The 20284-nt window shown below is 36.5% G+C and overlaps 1 protein-coding gene across 5 annotated transcripts in view; it reads left to right on the top strand.

The window, feature by feature from the left end:
* ATP2B1 (ATPase plasma membrane Ca2+ transporting 1) overlaps nucleotides 1–20284 on the top strand; it is a 147418-nt gene that overhangs the window by 113117 nt on the left and 14017 nt on the right. For all 5 annotated transcript variants that reach the window (XM_069095134.1, XM_069095131.1, XM_069095132.1 and 2 more), the window contains 11 exons: nucleotides 557–718; nucleotides 2287–2501; nucleotides 5816–6058; nucleotides 7381–7622; nucleotides 13253–13490; nucleotides 14595–14774; nucleotides 15423–15510; nucleotides 16072–16178; nucleotides 17188–17379; nucleotides 17577–17790; nucleotides 18061–18272. In XM_069095134.1, coding sequence (XP_068951235.1) covers nucleotides 557–718; nucleotides 2287–2501; nucleotides 5816–6058; nucleotides 7381–7622; nucleotides 13253–13490; nucleotides 14595–14774; nucleotides 15423–15510; nucleotides 16072–16178; nucleotides 17188–17379; nucleotides 17577–17790; nucleotides 18061–18272 — 2093 coding nt within the window. The remainder of the gene's footprint in view (nucleotides 1–556; nucleotides 719–2286; nucleotides 2502–5815; nucleotides 6059–7380; nucleotides 7623–13252; nucleotides 13491–14594; nucleotides 14775–15422; nucleotides 15511–16071; nucleotides 16179–17187; nucleotides 17380–17576; nucleotides 17791–18060; nucleotides 18273–20284) is intronic.

Raw genomic sequence — 20284 nt, 5'->3', positions numbered from 1 at the left:
TCCTATAGGTAGCCTTTTCTTATTTAAATTCCTTTCTCTCACCCTGGTAATGGCCTTTTTCCTTAGGACTTAGAGATACCATTTTGCTTTGTAATACTCTAGTATACTTAAATAATATTTGTGTTTTATTCTATTAGGTTTAAATTGATTCTATTCAAGATTGGGAGTGGGATGCATCTTATTAGACTTGGATTCCCTGAGGGCCAGGTCTCATCTAAATGTATCTTTCCCAGTGGTTTGTACAATAGTCTACATATAATAGTTGCATTTATTCCATTTGGTGCAAGGGCAGTGGGTTATCAACTTAAGAATTTTCTAGGGGCAGCTAGGTGGCACAGTGAGTAGAGCGTCAGCCCTGGAGTCAGGAGGACCCAAATTCGGTTCCAGCCTCAGACTCTTAACACCCACACAAGAAAACTAGCCATGTAACCTTGGGCAAGTTACTTAACCCCAATTGCCCTCCAAAAAGAAAAAAAAAAGAATTTTCTAGATTTCTACAGATTATAAGAAACAAACATGATATGTTTTTTAACTATATGTTTATTTTTAATCTTAGCAAAAGCTCAGGATGGTGCAGCCATGGAAATGCAGCCATTGAAGAGTGAGGAAGGAGGAGATGGGGATGAAAAAGATAAAAAGAAAGCAAACTTGCCAAAGAAAGAAAAGTCGGTTTTACAAGGGAAACTCACAAAATTGGCAGTTCAAATTGGAAAAGCAGGTATGAAGTAATGGAAAAAATAAGATTTTTTAAAAATACTTTGTCTGTTTTCTTCCTTTTAAAAATTGCCTGATACACTTAGCCAAAGTTTTATGTTGAGGGTATGAATAAAAAGTCATTTCTCTTCACCTAGAGGCGATAACCAAGTATAAAGTATCTCAAAAGTCTTAGTGTACCTGTGTAGGCACTCTAATTATATTGGATTAAAAATGAGATTTCATATTACTTTTTTCTGTTTAGTTGGTAATTGAGACCCAACTGCTCATAATGGCTGGGGTTAAGGAAGACTGGGTTTAAATCCTGCCTCTGAGACACAGTGGTAATATGACTATGGGCAAGTCTTCATTTGTCAGTGTCCAGGGTACCCTCTTAATGCTTTTGAAGTTGCCCAAAAGTGACTGGTGTGCATCACAGAACTAGAGCTAGCAGCAGAAGGAACCTCAAAAAGGCAGTCCCTACAACCTGCTCTCCTCACCATGACACAGCTTTGGACCCCTCCCTTGCCAGCCCCACTCCCCAGACTGGGAAGTGTTTACATGAAGCTAAAGCTGCCATTTCAGTGTCTGATTTGGACACATTGGTTTATACCATGGTAACACACTGTATTCCCAGTCCCTGCTATAACCTTCAAAATATATCAAAAGAGAGACCAGATTAAAGCAGATGGATGCTTAGTGCAAAACCATCATAGTGTCATCTCTTTGGATAAGAATACTTCATGAGTCATTTGAATAGTGCTTTGGGGGTAAAAAAGTATTTTTTCCTCAGGAATTCACTATTTAGGAGGAAACTACCAACTAATTTATATAAATGTGTATAGTTGGATGCAGTAATTTAGAGTTTTGAATGAAAGGATGGATTTGAACTGGAGACTTGAACCTACGAGATTTCATATCACCTAAAGATGTGACTTATCTTTTAATGGTATGCTAATCCATCACAGCCTGGCTTTATTTTTTTTTTCTTTACAAAAAAACTTAAAATTCTGCTTTGGAACAAAATAGTCTTAAGCATATATAAAATATGTAATCAGTTGTGTTCATACTAACAGTAATGGCATACAAGTTATATCTAAAATTGCAAATAAAACAACAGTGTGTATTGAAAGGTATTTCAGTATAGAATTTTCTCAACTAAGACTTCCCAATTTATTATAAAATAATGAAATTATCTAGAAAACTTAATTTCAATAGCTGCAAAGAAATTTAGCTTTGCCATACATTTCTCCCATTGTATTCCTCCCATTTTAGTGACTTACCACATGTTGGAGAAATGTAAAACTGCAGACTTTTGCTGAACTTGTCTCCCCAGGCTGTTTTCTGGAAAACAGAAGAGATAAGTCACTTGCTTTGGAATTTCTCTCCTTCCTGGAGAAGAAAATTTGACTTTTTTTAAGCAGTTTATGAAGTTCAAGAAAATAGGTTAGAATGGTTTCAAACTTTGAAGCTTAACTTCCACATCACAGGGTGAATTTAGCGTAGAAAATAAACATTCGAGATCAAGAGTTGATTGTATTTTTAAAATGTCTTATTTCTTAAGTAATTCTCTAACCTTCTTTTCAATGAAAGGGCTATTGATGTCTGCAATCACAGTTATCATCCTTGTGTTATATTTTGTAATTGACACATTCTGGGTTCAAAAACGACCATGGCTTGCAGAGTGTACACCCATTTATATACAATATTTTGTGAAATTCTTCATTATTGGAGTCACAGTCCTGGTGGTAGCAGTGCCAGAAGGTCTTCCACTTGCAGTAACTATCTCACTTGCTTACTCTGTAAAGGTAAGTACTGCAGAAATAACTCAGAATTGATAAATCTTTTAAAAATTTATTTGTGAAAGACTCATAAATCGAGTTTGCCCTTTCCCTCTAGACTTTGAATCACAGGACCTGAACGTAGAGCTTCAGGAGACCTGAGGTCACCTAGTCTAGCATTCTCAAAGCATGGTCCCTGGACTGCTGATAGTCCCCCCAAGACCCTTTCAGGGGGTCTACAAGGTCAAAACTTTTCATAATAATAAGATTTGAAAATTTTTCCAAATATAGTAAGTAAAAATAGCTATAACCCACATAAATATAAGCTCTCTGTGGGGCGGCTAGGTGGCGCAGTGAGTAAAGCTCCAGCCCCAGAGTCAGGAGGACCTGAGTTCGGTTCTGGCCTCACACAGTTAACACACACACACACACACACACACACAACTAGCTGTGTAACCTTGGGCAAGTTACTTAACCCCAATTGCCCTCCAAAAGGCAGGAAAAAAAAAAAATATATATATATATATATATATATACATAGTCCCAGATTATAAACAGGAATCCAGTGTCACTTATCTTTGTATATACCACAGTTACACACATTAGTTGCACAAATATTTGATAAATTGAAAAGGAAGAGTTAGGAAAAAAATCTTTGTGGCCTAAATTTTTTATTAGAAAAATGCTACACATCTATTTTATACTTGAATAAATATTGCTTTTTTTTTCTCCTTAAATTTAAGTGATAACAATGTGCTAAATAAAATAACTATAACTCCTGACCTAATGATTCTATAATTTGTAATATTCTAAAATGTTTATAGTAAATCCTGACATGGAAGGAATCTCCCTTTCAGAGGTGTTTTTTTTTTTTTAAATAGAGAAGGCAGGGCAATTTGGGGTTGACTTGCCCAAGGTCACATGGCTAATAAGTGTTAAGTGTCTGAGGCTGGATTTGAACTCAGGTCCTCCTAACTCCAGGGCCAGTGCTCTATTCACTGTACCACCTAGCCGCCCCTTAGAGTTTTTTTTCCCTAAATGTTTATTCTTCTATTGCCATGAAATGAAAATGGGAAAGATGATGAATTGGAGCTATAATTTAATTCTATTCTACTTGGATATGAAAGTTCATTTATTAATTAAAAATTTTAGAATTCTGAGCATTTAAACTAATCCCAGTGTCAGTCTTATGTACACAGTCACTAAAGATGGCTTTGTAGGTGATCAGAAAGAAAAAGACAACAGATTAATACTTTTTATTAAGTATCATGGAAGGAATTTAAAACCATTTTCTTTCAAAACAAGCCATTTTTGTTAAAGAGCTTTATATGATATAATTCCCATAATCCAAGTTTTCTGTTATTTTTCTTCATGGCATATATGTTCTTATATAACTTAACTTTTCCCCACTGATTAAACTTAACTGAATTCTATATTTGTATAAGGTCAGTCCTAGAAATTGTCTTTATTATCTTCAGTAACTATTTGTTGTATGTACTATATGTTTTGGAGCCAAAGACTGAGGTAGAAGAGAGGAAAATCCTGATTAATTAAGATTGAAAGATTTGAATCATTTTTAAATCTCACAGAATAATAACTTCTAAAATAAACTGTCCCATTCTGCCCAACTCACTATAATTTAATATGTATTCTGATTTTATTCAAAATTTTATTAGTAAATTTGTAAGGTTCTGCAACCCTTTTGACCTCAGCAGACCACTGAATACATTCTCTTAAGATGTTCCACTGGTACCCCAAACTGAGCTTAACCTCTCCCATCAAAAAAACTTACTCTTTTTCAAGCCCATCCCCTTGACAATCCAGCACTCACATTGCTACCCACGAAACTTTCCTTCTAATTCACTGCCCTGATTGTCTCTTCTCTATTCAAAAAACTTTCGCTTCCTGACACAGGAGAAACCACGGAATCTGTCCTCAGAGGCACATGCTGCTCTCCAGCTCTCTCACTACTCCATTCTATATAGGCTGGCAATGGATTCACCTCTGATTTCTGTTCTTTTATGACCCACCATGGGCATCATCTCCAGTCTGGAAAAAGACTTCCCTCACTAAATTAAAAATGATCTAGCCATCCTCAAGTTTCCAGCATACTTCACAGTCTGTTTGTATATAGGATAAAGATTTTGGAATTTGAAGGGACCATGAATGGATTTCAAAAAAATCAACCTTTTATCTTGACTGTTGTAACAGCTTGCTATATTCTCCTTACCTTAGTCTTAACAATCTATCCTTCAGATAATTGTCCTGATAATCTGATTGTTATCTCTGCCCTGAACCCTTCCTTAGATCCTTTTTGCCTTTAGGATTAAATGCAAAGTCCTTAACCTAGCTTCCCCCACCCCTCCAATATCTAACTATAGATTACATTTTCACATTCTTCTCTTTTGTGCATGCTGTTTTCCAACCAGCTAAACTCCTAATTGTTGCCTAAATGTGACATTTTGTCTCTCACCTCTATGAAGGCACAAGGACTATGTCTAATTCCTGAAACTCCTGCTGAATTTTCAGGCTTCCACCTTTCTTTCTTTGAGGCTTAAACTGAGCTTCACAATGAAGTGATTTCTGATTGCTCTTCCATTCCCCTCTCCCCACTTCGTCTCATTATTAGAATAGAAGTTTCTTGAGGGCAGCAGTTATTTAACTATATTGGGGTTTTGGGTACCCTTGGCTGTTAGCAACATGCCTTTCACATACCAGGCGATAATTGTTAAAAATAAATGTTACATTAAATGAATAAGAAGGCTTAGAATATAACATGTAAATGATTTAAGTTCTAATCGATAACTAGCCAGATATCAAATGACAATACAAGAACTGTTAGCACAAACATTTGATATTGTGCAGCTGCACCCTTTTCTATTTTAGATTGAAAAGAAAAATAAAGCTGAATTAAAATATCATTGTAGCAGCGTGTTCCATACAGTTGCTTGGTTTTTGGTTTAACATAATTCTTTACAGGAAATGACTTTGTAAGGTTCATCATAAATTGATATGAACTTGTACATGTGTGCTTCTTTTCTCCAGTGTGTTCAGGGTCACTGATATACCCAATTAAATAATGGATTAAGATAAGATTGCAAGAGAGGAAGGGTAGGTTTTTAGGTAGTAGCAAACAATTGATGGAACAAAAAGCAAGGATTTCATATAATATTCCTCAATAGGCCAGGTCACCTCATTGTGTTTTGGTGTTAAAGTTTTCAGTGTTGTTTGATGGTGTGTACTTAGGAATATTAAATATGACTGTGTTTAGTTTTCATTTTTGAAATGTAATGATGGATTTGTAAGTAACTAAATTTCTTTTTTGTTTTTTTACCCTATAGAAAATGATGAAAGATAATAACCTAGTAAGACATCTGGATGCTTGTGAAACAATGGGAAATGCAACAGCCATTTGCTCAGATAAAACAGGGACACTCACCATGAATAGAATGACAGTTGTACAAGCTTACATAAATGAAAAGCATTATAAAAAAGTTCCTGATCCTGATGCTATTCCTGCAAGCATTTTGTCCTGTCTTGTAACTGGAATTTCTGTGAATTGTGCTTATACATCAAAAATTTTGGTAAGACTTATTATACATACATTATATTATATACTTATTATATACACATTGTATATTATATATTATTATGTATTATGTAACATACATGTTGTGTGTGTGCACGCTTCTTAAAAGTGAATTTTCAAATATGTATTATACCAGGCCTAATGGTACAGGCTAATGTCACATTTGCATATTTAATGGGATTGTAAATATAGTAGTGGAAGGGACCTTGGAAGCCATTGAACCCTACTTCCTTAGTGGTAAATAAAATGCTGCCATGAAACTTTATGGAATTGTCATCTAAATGTTTTAAGAACTTGAAAGCCTAGGGGCAGCTAGGTGGCACAGTGAATAGAACACCAGCCCTGGAGTCAGGAGGACCTGGGTTCAAATCTGGCCTCAGACACTTAACACAAAAACTAGCCATGTAACCTTGGGCAAGTCACTTAACCCCAATTGCCCTCCAAAAGCAAAAAAAAAAAAGAAAAGAACTTGAAAGACTTGCTTTCTTAAAATGTAAAGGCAAGTTAAATATGTAATGTGTTCATTAATCTTTTGATAGATTTGTTATCACAAATCAGAATATTTTCCATTAGATACATTGCTAATTTCTCAACCTTTATTTTTAACTTCCTCTGCTAAAAAAAATTAATTTTATCACTTTAATCTCTCATCAGTTTTTTTCCTAAATAGCTTTATGTATTCCTAGTTATCTAAAGACTAAGGTTTTTTTGTTTTTTAAGAAAATTTTGTATCCTTCCAGAAGTAATTTATTTAAATGAAAAATGCATTAAAAGTTCATTGTAATGATATTTGCTATATTGTTGGCTTATAAACCTGTCTTAGTCCCTATACCATCTCCATAAGCTAGCCCTTGGACATTGTAAACTACAAATAACACACCTTCCGAGGGAGTCATTTACTTAATAATGCAAAACATTAATTTACTTTTAAAACATTCTTAACAAAGTTATTATAAAGAGTGGGAATGATAGACTAAAGTACAAAAGATGTGTTCCACTTTCAGCCCTGACACTGGCTAGGGGTTTCAGTTTTTAAAAATGAGTCTGAGTAAGGTGTTACTTTATTACCTGTGAAATTGTTTTGCTAAATGGTATTCCAAGTAATATGCTTATCTTATGTATATTTAAATGAAATTTATTATTAATTTGTAAATTTATATGGTATTCAGTAACAACTTTTGTATTCCCCAAACATTTGAAAACTTTTTTGGTATGGGCTTTTATTTTTTTTTAATGGTAACCTTTTTACATTTCCTTCAGTGAAGAAAGAAAGATATTTAATGAAACTGAGTTCTGATTTTTTTTCTTCTGTTACAGCCACCAGAGAGAGAAGGTGGATTACCACGTCATGTTGGCAATAAAACTGAATGTGCCCTGCTGGGACTTGTTTTGGATTTAAAACGAGATTATCAGGATGTAAGGAATGAGATCCCTGAAGAAGCTCTGTACAAAGTCTACACATTCAACTCGGTTAGGAAATCCATGAGCACTGTCTTGAAAAATTCAGATGGGAGCTACAGGATATTCAGCAAGGGCGCATCAGAGATCATTCTTAAAAAGTAAGACCAGCACAGGATTAATCAGTGTTGCTGATGATGACATGATGTAATGTGAACTACTGGGTTGGCATTGTATTTGTACATTGGTTATCTGGTGAAACTACAAAGCTGTTACCTATGTCTCAGAATGTTATTTGCCACCCATAAATTTACTATACCTTGTAAGGACCATACCAGAGGTGTCAAACATATGGCGCTCAATAATTCTGAAAGTGACCCAAACCAGATTAAAATATAACTGGAGAATAATTTAAAAAAAAAAACAGTAGAACACAGATAATATTACTATGTGGTTTTCCAAGTCAAAATACACCCACAGAGATTTTTATATACAGCTTAGTGGCCCACACACGTATTTGAATTTGACACCACTGGTCTGTATTTTATTTTTTGTTGGGTTGTTTTTTGGTTTGGTTTGGTTTGGTTTTTGCTTTTTTGGAGGGCAATTGGGGTTAAGTGACTTGCCCAAGGTTACATGGCTAGTTTTTGTGTTAAGTGTCTGGGACCGGATTTGAACTCAGGTCCTCCTGACTCCAGGGCCAGTGCTCTATTCACTGTGCCACCTAGCTGCCCCAGGTCTGTATTTTATAAATGCTTATGTCTGTATCTGATACGAAATGGAAGAGTTCAGCCAGCATCACATTGGTGATCGCTTCTTAGACAACCACATTTGGAATTCACCTTTTTACCTAAGTTACTATTTAAAGATGTGTGGCAATAGAATTTAAGACTACTGAGAAGATAAACCTGACTCATTATTATGGAAGAAATATAAATTGGAAACTTGAAAGTTTTAAAGGCAAATCGTGATCAATGTTCAGCAATACTTCAGAGAGGAAAATATTTCAGAAAAAAGAATCAGTATAATTACCAGAGCATAGAGGCTGACATTGGGCAGATTAGAACCCAGGTCCTCTGTGAATCTGCCTAGAGTTCTTTCTACTCGATACCAAGATAATGTCCTTTGTGCCAATTTCTCACATGTAAATACCATATAACCTAACTACAGCTTCAATCCAACTCTATTTTCCACTGGGAAAGGCTAAGCTGATTCCTTTCAAATGACCACAGATTTTACTGAAGATGCCTTATAGGGGCTTCAGGACTGTCAGCCTCCATGGCATCTTCAAAGTAGGAATAACAATGATAAACACAGAGGCAACTAGATGTAATAGGTAGCAGACTGGCCTCAGGCAAACCCAGCTCCTGCTGCTTGCTGGCTGTGTGACCCTCGGCAAGTTATTTATCTCAGTACCTGGGGTAATTCCCTCAATATTATAAGTTGTAGAGCTGGTATGTCAGTCTGCATATGTAGAGGGAGTTCCCTCCCACCAATTAAATCACAGATCTAAGAAAACAAAAAGACTTTTTTGCCCAGAACTGTTGAGATTTGTAAAAGGCATTTTATATTTTACTTCATTTGATCAACTGATATGATATATTATGTATGACTGGGAAAGAAGGTGTTCTGGTCATGTAGTGTGAGGAGTAGAGGCTGGATTGACAGCTTGAGTGCAGCACTAATGACCCAGAACTATCAAAAGGCCTCTAACATTCCTGCAAAAGCCACCCAGGATGAGGACTTTGAGGTGCCCTGATGGAGGGGGTGCCTACATGATCCAAATGAAGTATTAATGATGCAGAACTCTTTTAAGAAAAATTCACTTCCATTTTAGCATTGCATTAAATTCAGATCTTTGTGAGACAGATATGTCCATTTGACGTAGACATTGAAAACATTTCACAGAAAGCATGTTGAGTCTATATATTCTACATCTATATGTACATTATATGCAGATGTATATCTACATCTATATGTATTTAGAAGTGCTTACCTTTATATGCTGTATAAATATTTAAGAAGCAGAAGGCCATAAAATGGAGAGGCAGTGCTGGATTTGGAATCAGGAAGGTTGGCTGTGCATCTTGCCTTACATCCGTAGCCAGATGATCCTGAGCAGTTTCTTTATTATAGCACCCGTCTTGCTAGGTTATTGTGAGGCACCATTGACATTGATGGAAAGCATTTTGGAATCTTGAAATACTGTAGAAATGTTCGCTATGTTAAGCTGCTGTGGTAGAACACTGTTGCTAAGAGCTATCATTAATAACAGTTGTCTTTGGCCCCAGAGTGATCACTCATCTTTTATACTTTTATATTTAGATCATTGAATTATTTTATATTAGATAATTCCTAGATCACATCAAGTCTGTTGCAAGTTCCCATTCCTCATATAAACATGTTTTTTCTTTTGTGTGGTGGGCTTGTCTAAATTACAAAGGGAAATATGGTTTTCTTATTTATCAAGCTCTGATAATTATTCCATTAATATCTTTGCTGCTAAGTTTTGTAAAAAAAAAAAAACTTTCCTTTCATGTTTCATACAAGTTGGTATGAGGCACTTTTCTTTAAAAAAAATATCTTCATAAGTATAAATGTTGCAAGTCATAGGTTTATCTACTTCGGGCGGGGGGAGCCCTTATTCAAGAGTATGGCTTAGTGGTAAGCCTATTGAGAAAAACTGGTAGAATTAAAAGAAATTCTATCTATTTTTAAGCTAATGGCTGCTAACATGTACCCTGGGACACTTACATAATTTCCCCTCATTCATTGTAGAATGAGCATTGCATTTTATTAGTTAATTTCTACCTTTTATATCTATCTAGGGATAGATAAGATCCATAGTAGTAGTGATATTATATACACATTAAAAAAAATTATACTTTGTTCTGAACTTGACAGGTACCAACAAAATCAACATTTCTGTATACAGAAAAGAACAGGACTTATTACTTGTAGCTGGTATTTTTTAAATTATAATAAATTCAGCACATTAGTTTCAAAGTTGTCCCATTTGTACCTCCATTTAAATTTCTTTTCTTTGCATTTTTTAAATGTTTCAATGACTTTCTTATTGGCATCATCTTCACCTTCACTAGCCATCATCTCTCCCCCTCTCCAAAACCTCATCTTTCTCCTCTCCTGTTAAAATAAACCATTCCTTGTAACAAGAGAGCATAGATAAGTAAAACAAATTCACATGTTGGCTATCCCCCAAAATGTGTGTCTTGTTCTGTCTCTAGCCGATCACCACTCTTCCAGGACATAGATGAATAGCCTGCTTCATTGTTGGTTCTCATTGTATTGCTCATAGGCTTTAAGAGTTTCAAGGTTCTTTACAATGACCAGCCCTTGTGGGAAAGGAACCTGCCCTCTTCTCCAAATATGGACCATTTGCTAGCATCAGGCAAGCAGCCTAACTGAAGTGGGAAGCCACTTTGAGGGAGAAAATATGGTGTGGTCCAATTGAGTCGTATCTCCACCACTAGTTCCCCTAGATCCCCGTGGAGATATCCTTGGCCCAAGAGGCCGAGAGCCATTGGAATAGTGCCCCTAGACTACAACCTTTGCTTCCAGCCTATCCCAGAGAGCTATAATTGAAGAGAGCAAGCCTTCTGAGGAATAAACCCACCATCATCAACACCACCACCACCAACAAACACTGATCAGTTGTCATTGATGGGCAGGTAAGCCCAAGAGCAGCAGGATTAGCAAAACCCCTGCAGACCACTGTCAGTCATGCCTTCTCTTTAAGAGAATACTTTTTCTGGAGAAGGAGCCAGCCACTCCTGCCAATTGTTGACCAATTGCTACCAATAGGATAGGTAAGTTAGAGTAGCTAAAGCCTCAGAGCATCCTAAGAGGAGAAACAGAAAACAGCTTGTGCTAGGAATGGCCAGCCATCGCCACTGCCTTCCTTCAGACACAAAGAAAGAAGGCCCTGAGCCAAAGAAACCTAGAGACCAAACTTCCTGCTTCCAGCACAGCCCCTGTAGTGATCAGGCAGAAAGTCTGCCATGGTGGAAATGTCCACTAGGATCTGCTTTTCAAGGGCCACAGTGCTGCCTCCTCTGCATCCAGAGAAGAGAAAGTGCTTACTCTCAAGGTCTGTGGTTTTATTTGTGGAAATAACATTAAAGAAGATAAAGAATAATCTGCCTTGCCCTTCCACCTGAGGGAACATGGGGCTTTTGCAACTGCCATCTCTATGTGTTTTTTTTTTTTCATTTAGAGTGTTGGCTACTAACTAGAGAATAAGCAGACACTGTCTTCCTTTTCTATTTAGTTCCCTAGCACTTAGCGCAGTATTTTGTACATAAAATGTACCTGCTTAATAAATGCTTTTTTTTTTTCATTTTCTCATTCTTTTCAGTGTTGTAGTCATGTTGGTTATTTACTTGGTTCTGCTTATTTCACTCTTCCCAAGTTTATCTGACTTTATTCCTTTCATCATTTATTGCAGTGTGATAACAAGATATTACATACATATACATAACTTGTTAAACCATTCCTTGAGGGTCTCTCCCTAAGATTCCACAATCACAGTGACTCAAAGCCCTCAGTTCAGAAGATTTCTAATAGCTAGGCAGAGATTAAAGCCCTGGCTTCTTGGTGATGGTGAAAACCAGGTGACCAGAAACATGAAGGTAAAGATGCAGAAGGATCTGTTATTAGACAGATCTGTGCCTCCACTCTTGAAGACTGAACACATTCAGCAGTAGTGTCAGCCCAGGTTTCTCCAGGAGAATCCATCCTGGATCCATCCCACCTAGTTCTGCATGTCTCCTTCCTAACTTCTTGTCATCCTTTCACTAGTTTTCCCTGCCACACTCAAAAGCCACTGGCTACCAACTAGCCAGATGGTTTGATAAAGGCCCTAGAGCATATGATCCAGTCCCTCAGCAAACCAAGAATGAGCATCCTTAACTGATAAAGAATGGTTCTGGGCAATTCTGGGCCAGGTGGACCTGAAATCTCATCATCTTAATGTTCTTTTCTGGATGATATGAAAGTGAACAGGCACTCACTGCCTCAATAAGGTACTGGGGAAAATAGAGCTCAATGTTAGATTGGTAAGCATGGACAATGGACAGTTTGTTTTGCTTGATAATACTTGTTTACTTACTGTTACTTGGAGCAGCAAGGTGGCACAGTGCATAGAGAACTATTCCTGGAGTGGGGAAGACTCATCTTCCTCAGTACAAACTGATCTCAGACAGTTACTGGCTGTGTGACCCTGGACAAGTCACTTTACCCTATTTGCCTTGGTTTCCTTATCTACAAAATGAACTGGAGAAGGAAATGGCAAATCAATCCACTGTCTCTGCCAAGAAAACCCCAAATGGGCTCACAAAGAATTGGAACATGACTGAAAACGACTAGACAACAACAAAACTTGGGTACAGTGAAGTGGGGGACACATCATTAAGAAGTCTCAATCATATATATATAATAGAGTATCTCTTAGAAAAGAAACTTCAGGAGAAAAAAAACAACTTAAACTATATTGCTTAGAGAGCCTTGTGGAATCCCAGGCCCTAGTACATTTCAAGCATCATCCAACTGAAACCAATTTCACTTTTAAAAGAATAGAATTCCCAAGGTAGAAGGAGGCCTTAGAAATGGTCCATTTGTGGGTAAAGAAGCTGATACTCAGAAATATTGAGTGATTTGTTCCAAGGTCACATAACTAGCTAATGACTTAATACATTCCTTAAAAGTTTACCCTAACACACAGGATTTGGCTTTTATCTTTATTTATTTGTGACCCTTTTACATTTCTTTGCAGATGCTTCAAAATCTTGAGTGCAAATGGTGAAGCAAAGGTGTTCAGACCAAGAGACCGGGATGATATTGTTAAAACTGTGATTGAACCAATGGCATCCGAAGGACTAAGAACTATATGTCTTGCATTCAGAGATTTCCCAGCAGGAGAACCTGAACCAGAGTGGGATAATGAGAATGATATTGTCACAGGCCTAACATGCATTGCTGTTGTAGGGATAGAAGATCCTGTGAGACCTGAGGTAGAGAACAGTTCAGTTCATCTCCATAGTGGTTTTGCGTCTTAGGGGGGAGATTAGAGAGCACGATTAAATAATCAATTTCTAAGTGAAATTTGGGAATTTATTTAAAGCTTTTATTTCTTTGGGGTTAGGCAAAGGATGGTTTGGAAATTGTTGGTAAAAAGTTGTATCTTTTAAAGATGTTGATGTGTTTTCAATGCATTAGGGAGATTACTACTTTTTGTTTTGTTTTTGTTTTTTGCTTTTTGGAGGGCAGTTGGGGTTAAGTGACTTGCCCAAGGTCACAGGGCTAGTTTTTTTGTGTTAAGTTTCTGAGGCCAGATTTGAACTCAGGTCCTCCTGACTCCAGGGCCAGTGCTCTATTCACTGTGCCACCTAGCTGCCCCAAATTACTTCTTTTTAAGGTAATTGATGATATCACCATACTCAGGTTATGTTCTTTGTTCCATGGGTTACAAATACACAGAGATACTATTGACCCTTTTCCCCTCCTACATCATTTTTTTGTTATGGAAAACCATTCTAACTACTTCCTCCTCAGACTAAATTGAAAGGCTGTCAAGTTTATCTTGAAGTTATTAGTAGGGTACATATGCAACAACAGCCCTCCCCCCCCAAAAAATCATTTATCTTCAGAAGCTAAATACAGATGACTGATTATCTGCTTTACTTTACTGATATGGATAATCAAATTTGAAAACTGCCAAAGATTAACTAGGATAGCCATTCACATATTGCCACAACTCATTGAAAATCCCTAGGTATCAATCTCATTTAAATTTTAAACTTTATAAATCAGCTAAAATCAGGGCAAGGATCTTGAAGAACCAGTTATTCTGTATTACAAAACCAAGGTTTTATGCAGTGATTAATTTTAAATTTTCATTATTTGAGTGAGTGTTATAGCAGCAGATTTTTTTTGCTTAGGAAGTACAGGATCCTTCTGTACATACTTAATGTGAGTATCACACACATGCAATTGATATATATATATATACACATTTTGATACTTCTGTGGACCTGTTATCTCATTGAATTGGGTACTCCCTATAATAGATTTGGCTACATGTATATGTAATGATGAGATTCTTCCATGCAAACCAGGTACCAGATGCAATAAGAAAATGCCAGCGGGCTGGAATTACTGTGCGGATGGTCACTGGTGATAATATTAATACTGCTCGTGCTATTGCTTCTAAATGTGGTATTTTGCATCCTGGGGAAGATTTCCTGTGCCTAGAAGGTAAAGATTTCAACAGAAGAATAAGGAATGAAAAAGGAGAGGTAGGTTGTTTGATTCTGTCACTGAATTTATTCTTAATAATTTTTTGCTAAGAAAATGGTATTTAGCAAATATTTATTGCTACATATGGGCAGTATATTTTTCCAGGCACCACAGCGATCAGAAAGATGATTGAGACATATACCTGTTGTCTAGCATCTTCTATGCTGGTATTAAGGGGAGGCAAAACATCTGTACAAATAATGATGTTATTTTGCATAACTGATACTCTAGCTTAGGTGGGAAGGTCACCAGAGGGCGAGGTCCAATACAGTTGTGGAGTCAAGAAAGGGGCGTCATGGCAGAGGCATTTGAGCTGGAAAGGAAAAAATATTTGGACTTTTATCTGCTAGACTGTGGAGGGGTGGGGAGGGAAGAAGAAGAGGCATGAGACCCAACAATTAGGAATACTGGTTGGGGACAGACTATCAAACGCTACAAAGAGCCCAGGCTTGCAGAGATTGAACCTTGTTCAATAGGTATTTAGAACAATGTAGTTGAAGCTTTAGAAGCTGAGAAATGAAGTGATCCAGGCTGTATTTTAATATTCAGGGAGTGGAATGGAAAGTAGATTGGAGGGGAGAAAAAGTGGCTGAATGGCCACTTACTAAATTAGCATTGGTTAGTTTTAACCCTGATTAAATTTGCAGATTGAACAAGAACGCATAGACAAGATTTGGCCAAAGCTTCGAGTACTTGCTAGATCATCTCCCACTGACAAGCACACATTGGTTAAAGGTAATCAGGTTTTTAAATAAAAATGCTTAGCATTTCAGATGATTAAAGGTACACTATTTCTTTTTTTAATCTTACTTGATATTTTATTTTTTCCCAATTACATGTAAACACAATTTTAACATTTAAAAATTTTTTTAGTTTCACATTCTCTCCCTCCCTTCCCTCCTCCCCATTGAGAAAGGCAAGCAATTTGATAGGTTATACGTGTGTAACCATGCAAAACACCAGTATTTCTGAAATAAACTTTTTAGATACAAAGTAGGTTGTTGATTGTTATCTATAAAACTAATTTTTTTCTTTGCTGTCCAAAATAAACTAATTCATTTTGTTTGATAAACTGAATACTATTGTTGTTAACAGTAATCTTTAATTATCTGGCTTGCTCTTAAAATTTGGTGTTAGCCTTCTCAACTTTGGTTTGAATTGCTTGGAATTTGTTTAGTATTTTGAGTTCCTTTTAATCTGACTGCATAAAACATTTTGCATTATAGGCTGGAAAACAATTACCTTGTGAAGTAAAAAAAAACAGTTTTAAAAGTACTAATTTTTGTTTCATTTTAGGTATAATTGACAGCACTGTCTCAGAACAGCGACAAGTTGTAGCTGTGACTGGTGATGGTACTAATGATGGCCCTGCATTAAAGAAAGCAGATGTTGGATTTGCTATGGTAGGAATTTAAAGGATATTGATGTTAAAATGTAATATATTGGTTGACATGCTGAGTTGCCAGTTATTTTTATTATTATTAACCCAGTTGTGTTTTCTATTTATTATCATTATTTGTTTTTTCCACCCCCTCCCCCACCTGAAAAATTAAAAACAAAATCCTTTTAACAGATAAACATAGTCAGGCAAAACAGATCTTCCTACTATTGGCCATATCCAAAAATGTTTCTCTTTCTGTGTATTAGTCATTTAATCAGTTAACATATATTGGGCATCTGCTACATGCCAGTCACTGTGCTGAGCACTTGGGTTGCAAAGAAGAAAGGCCAGAAAAAAAGTGCTGGCTCTCAAGCACCTCATGGTCTAATGGAGGATCCCAGTATAGGTGACGGGAGGAAAAAGGTATAAGGAGACTAGAAAGGTAGGAAAGGACCTGGGTAATGAAGGGCTTAACATTTGATATTTGATCCTGAAGGTGGAAGGGAACCACTGGAGCTATTGAAGAGGGAGATGATATGGTGAGTTGTAGGAACAAAAAGGAGGGGCTGGGATCTATGAGATATAAAGGTTGAATTCAAAGGATCATGTAGCAGGAGATCCTGAAGAGGTGACCCAGGCATTAACTGGCAGGATCTGGAATCCAGCCAAGAGCATCTCCAAATGCATCACTTTTCTTTTGTATTGTATGTGTGAGAGTGAGAAGAGGGAAACAGGGCAATCTAGACATTGTGACATGAACAGACATCAGAGCAGAGCAGGGGTTTGCTTCTGAGTTACAGGATGTTTGCAAGTGGGACTGGACCTCTGGAGATGATTTGGACTCAAGGAGCACAAGAAGAATCTTGTGCAGTGGTTGATATGGCCATCTCTTAGGGGCTTTCTATTCCTAGGTTTGCCTCACTGCACATCTGTTCGTAGGCCATCTAGTAATGTCTTTGTTGGGTTTTTACCATTTAACTGTTGTGCCTGATTCACAAAACACTTGTGTGCTGTTCTGCTTTCCCTGTTAGGGAATTGCCGGAACCGATGTAGCGAAAGAAGCATCAGACATCATTCTCACCGATGACAACTTTACAAGCATTGTCAAAGCAGTCATGTGGGGACGAAACGTTTATGACAGCATTTCCAAGTTCCTTCAGTTCCAGCTCACAGTCAATGTTGTGGCAGTAATTGTTGCCTTCACAGGAGCCTGTATCACTCAGGTTGGTGTCAAAGACAACTAAGGGTTTTTTTTTGGTTTCTTTTTTGGGGGACTTTTTTTTTTTTTAAGAAGTGCAATAACCATGATATTAAGTTTGATGCTGTGTTGCTTCTTACATTGTAAATACTGAAAAATGTCATTGACACATTTCTAAGTTCTAGGGTATTTCTGAATATGAGGAAACCTGTCTTTTTATAGGACTCGCCACTTAAGGCTGTGCAGATGCTGTGGGTAAATCTCATCATGGACACACTGGCATCCCTTGCTCTGGCAACTGAACCACCTACTGAATCTCTCTTGCTTCGGAAACCTTATGGTAGAAATAAGCCTCTCATCTCTCGCACAATGATGAAGAATATCTTGGGTCATGCATTCTATCAACTTGTGGTAGTCTTTACACTCTTGTTTGCTGGTAAGATATTTAGCTCTAGCAAAGCTTCAGTTAATATATTCCTGTTCCAACTTAATATCCCTGATGTTTTTATGTAGTAAACTTTCTAAGGCATTTAGCCTTAAAATTCCTGCTTTTCAGACAGCAGGTACTTTTTTAATGTTAACTTATAACTTTCTCCCTTGAGACCAAACAAAAGGATTATTTATTAAAATAACTTCTGCACCTAACTTAAATGCATTTAGTGTGGTTTTTTTGTGATTGCAAAATGCCAATTTTTTATTATTTCAGGGGAAAAATTTTTCGATATTGACAGTGGAAGAAATGCCCCTTTGCATGCTCCACCATCAGAACATTATACTATCGTGTTTAACACCTTCGTGCTTATGCAACTTTTCAATGAGATAAATGCCCGAAAAATTCATGGTGAAAGAAATGTGTTTGAAGGGATCTTCAATAATGCCATCTTCTGTACAATTGTTCTGGGCACTTTTGTGGTACAGGTAGGTGACTGGGAAGACAATTCCAAATTTGATTGTTGTATCAGTGATAGCTGATTGATAGGCTTGTCTTAGAAGTGACTTGGAGATGATATCCGCCATGCCCTTCTTATCAAAATCCTTCATTGTACTGAAAAACTGTTTTAGGTTTGCCAATGTAGAAATTTGACCTAGTCTGAAATTCTGCATTTTTCAAAGTTGAGTTGGGTTTGTTTGGGTATTACAAGTGGGTCTTAATTCTAGTACTGACATTGCAGAAATACTTGATGCTTTCATTATGGAATCTAGCTTGATCATATGTTCTGTGCATCATTGGTATTTCTACCTTTGTGGTCTTCCATTTTTGCTGTCTCCAACACCTTTAACATCATTTTTAAAGTTGTCAGTACATTTTATATTTTGAAATGCCATTATCAGAACAAGCCTTTTTAAGAAGGGGGAAATAAATTGTATCAATAGGCAAAATAGAAACTTTCCCCATTTTTCAGAGAAAAATGTCAGATGACTTTGTATGTAAAGGGATATCATTTAGTGATATAGATTGTGTATGTCTTTGTAGCATTTGTCCCTGTGGCATTTTTTGCAAATGATTGTTAGTAGTGCTGTTCTGTTTTATAGATGACAGAATCTGGGACCAAGACAGATATTAATTGAATTGTGCATGATCACACAGGAAGTCAGTGAACACAGTAAGATTTAGAATTAAAAAGTGAGCCTTTTCAGCAATAGAACCAGATTTCTTAAGTATTCTCAGTGATTACCAGTTAAATAATTAAAAATAAAGATTCTAAAATTTTTGACTGTTTATATACCATTTACTTTTGTACTTTGGGCACTGGAAAATAACTTTATACAACCCTATTTAATATTAATTTGGGCTTGTATCAATCAACATGGAGATGCCACTTCTTTGCAGAAAGATTTCCATGAAAATATTTCCCTCTAAGTTTTAGAAAAATCCATGTTGACATCATCATAAAATTTGAACTTAAGTTTCTTGACATAACAAGTAAATTTGTTAAACTTCAATTGTTTAAAATTTGTTTTTATCGTAAGAACTATGAGATTGAAATGTGTGCTTATGCCACTGAGGAAACCTAGTATCCTTTCTGGCTGTGGTCAGTATGTACTGTGCAAAAACATACCAAAATCTAAAACATGCCCTAAATACACTTATGAAGTCACTTTTTTAAAATGAAGTTCATTTCTTCTGCTCTTAAATCAGCTGTGCAAGTAAAAAAAAAAAAAAAAGCATGATGCTATGGCAGTTATGGTTTGGTAGATGGAGCCCTGGGCCTAGAGCCAGAAGACCCAGATTCCAATTCTCACCTAGCCATTTAGGAGCCAAGTGACCTTTGGCAAGACACTTAGTCCCTCTGAGCCTCAGTTTCCTCAGATATAAAATGAGAATGAGAATACTTGTACGACTTGCCTCTCTTTGTTTTAAGTAAGCTCTTTGCAAATTTGATGCTGTTCCCTGCCTTCCAGGGGCACTTTGAGGATCACATGAGATGGTACTGGAGTAAGGTTCTTTGGAGCCATAAAAGGGCTATACAAATATCCCTAAGTCACTTAACCTCTGAGGGCCCCACTAGGACATGGAGTTCCCATATCGGGAGTTTCTTTACCACTGTAATTATACGCCCTTTTGACATATACTAATACTTAAATATAAGCTATTTTTGAACGAACTATGAAAATAATGTTTTAATCTTTTCCCTTACATACTTTAATAGATTTAATCTAGAAATATACTATTTCTTTGTATGCTTTATTAATTAGAAAAAATAGAACATTAAGTTAAAGTACCACAAATGTGAGAAAGGATTGTTGTTAAGGATTTCATTTGGGTTATATACATTGATCCAGTCCTGATACAATTACTAAGAATTAAGCTTTCTTTTTAAACATGTATTAAAATAGCCATGTAACCCAGCTTGGTGAGAGAGCATTATCACGGATAATTCAGTACAAATATTATGGTTTTCCCAAATGCTTTTTAAACTACATCAGTA

Source organism: Petaurus breviceps, unplaced genomic scaffold (genome assembly GCF_028583685.1).
Source record: "Petaurus breviceps papuanus isolate PSGF00001 unplaced genomic scaffold, PetGlider_PUasm1.0 225, whole genome shotgun sequence".
Classification (NCBI taxonomy): domain Eukaryota; kingdom Metazoa; phylum Chordata; class Mammalia; order Diprotodontia; family Petauridae; genus Petaurus; species Petaurus breviceps.
This window is presented reverse-complemented; position numbering and strand designations above follow the sequence as displayed.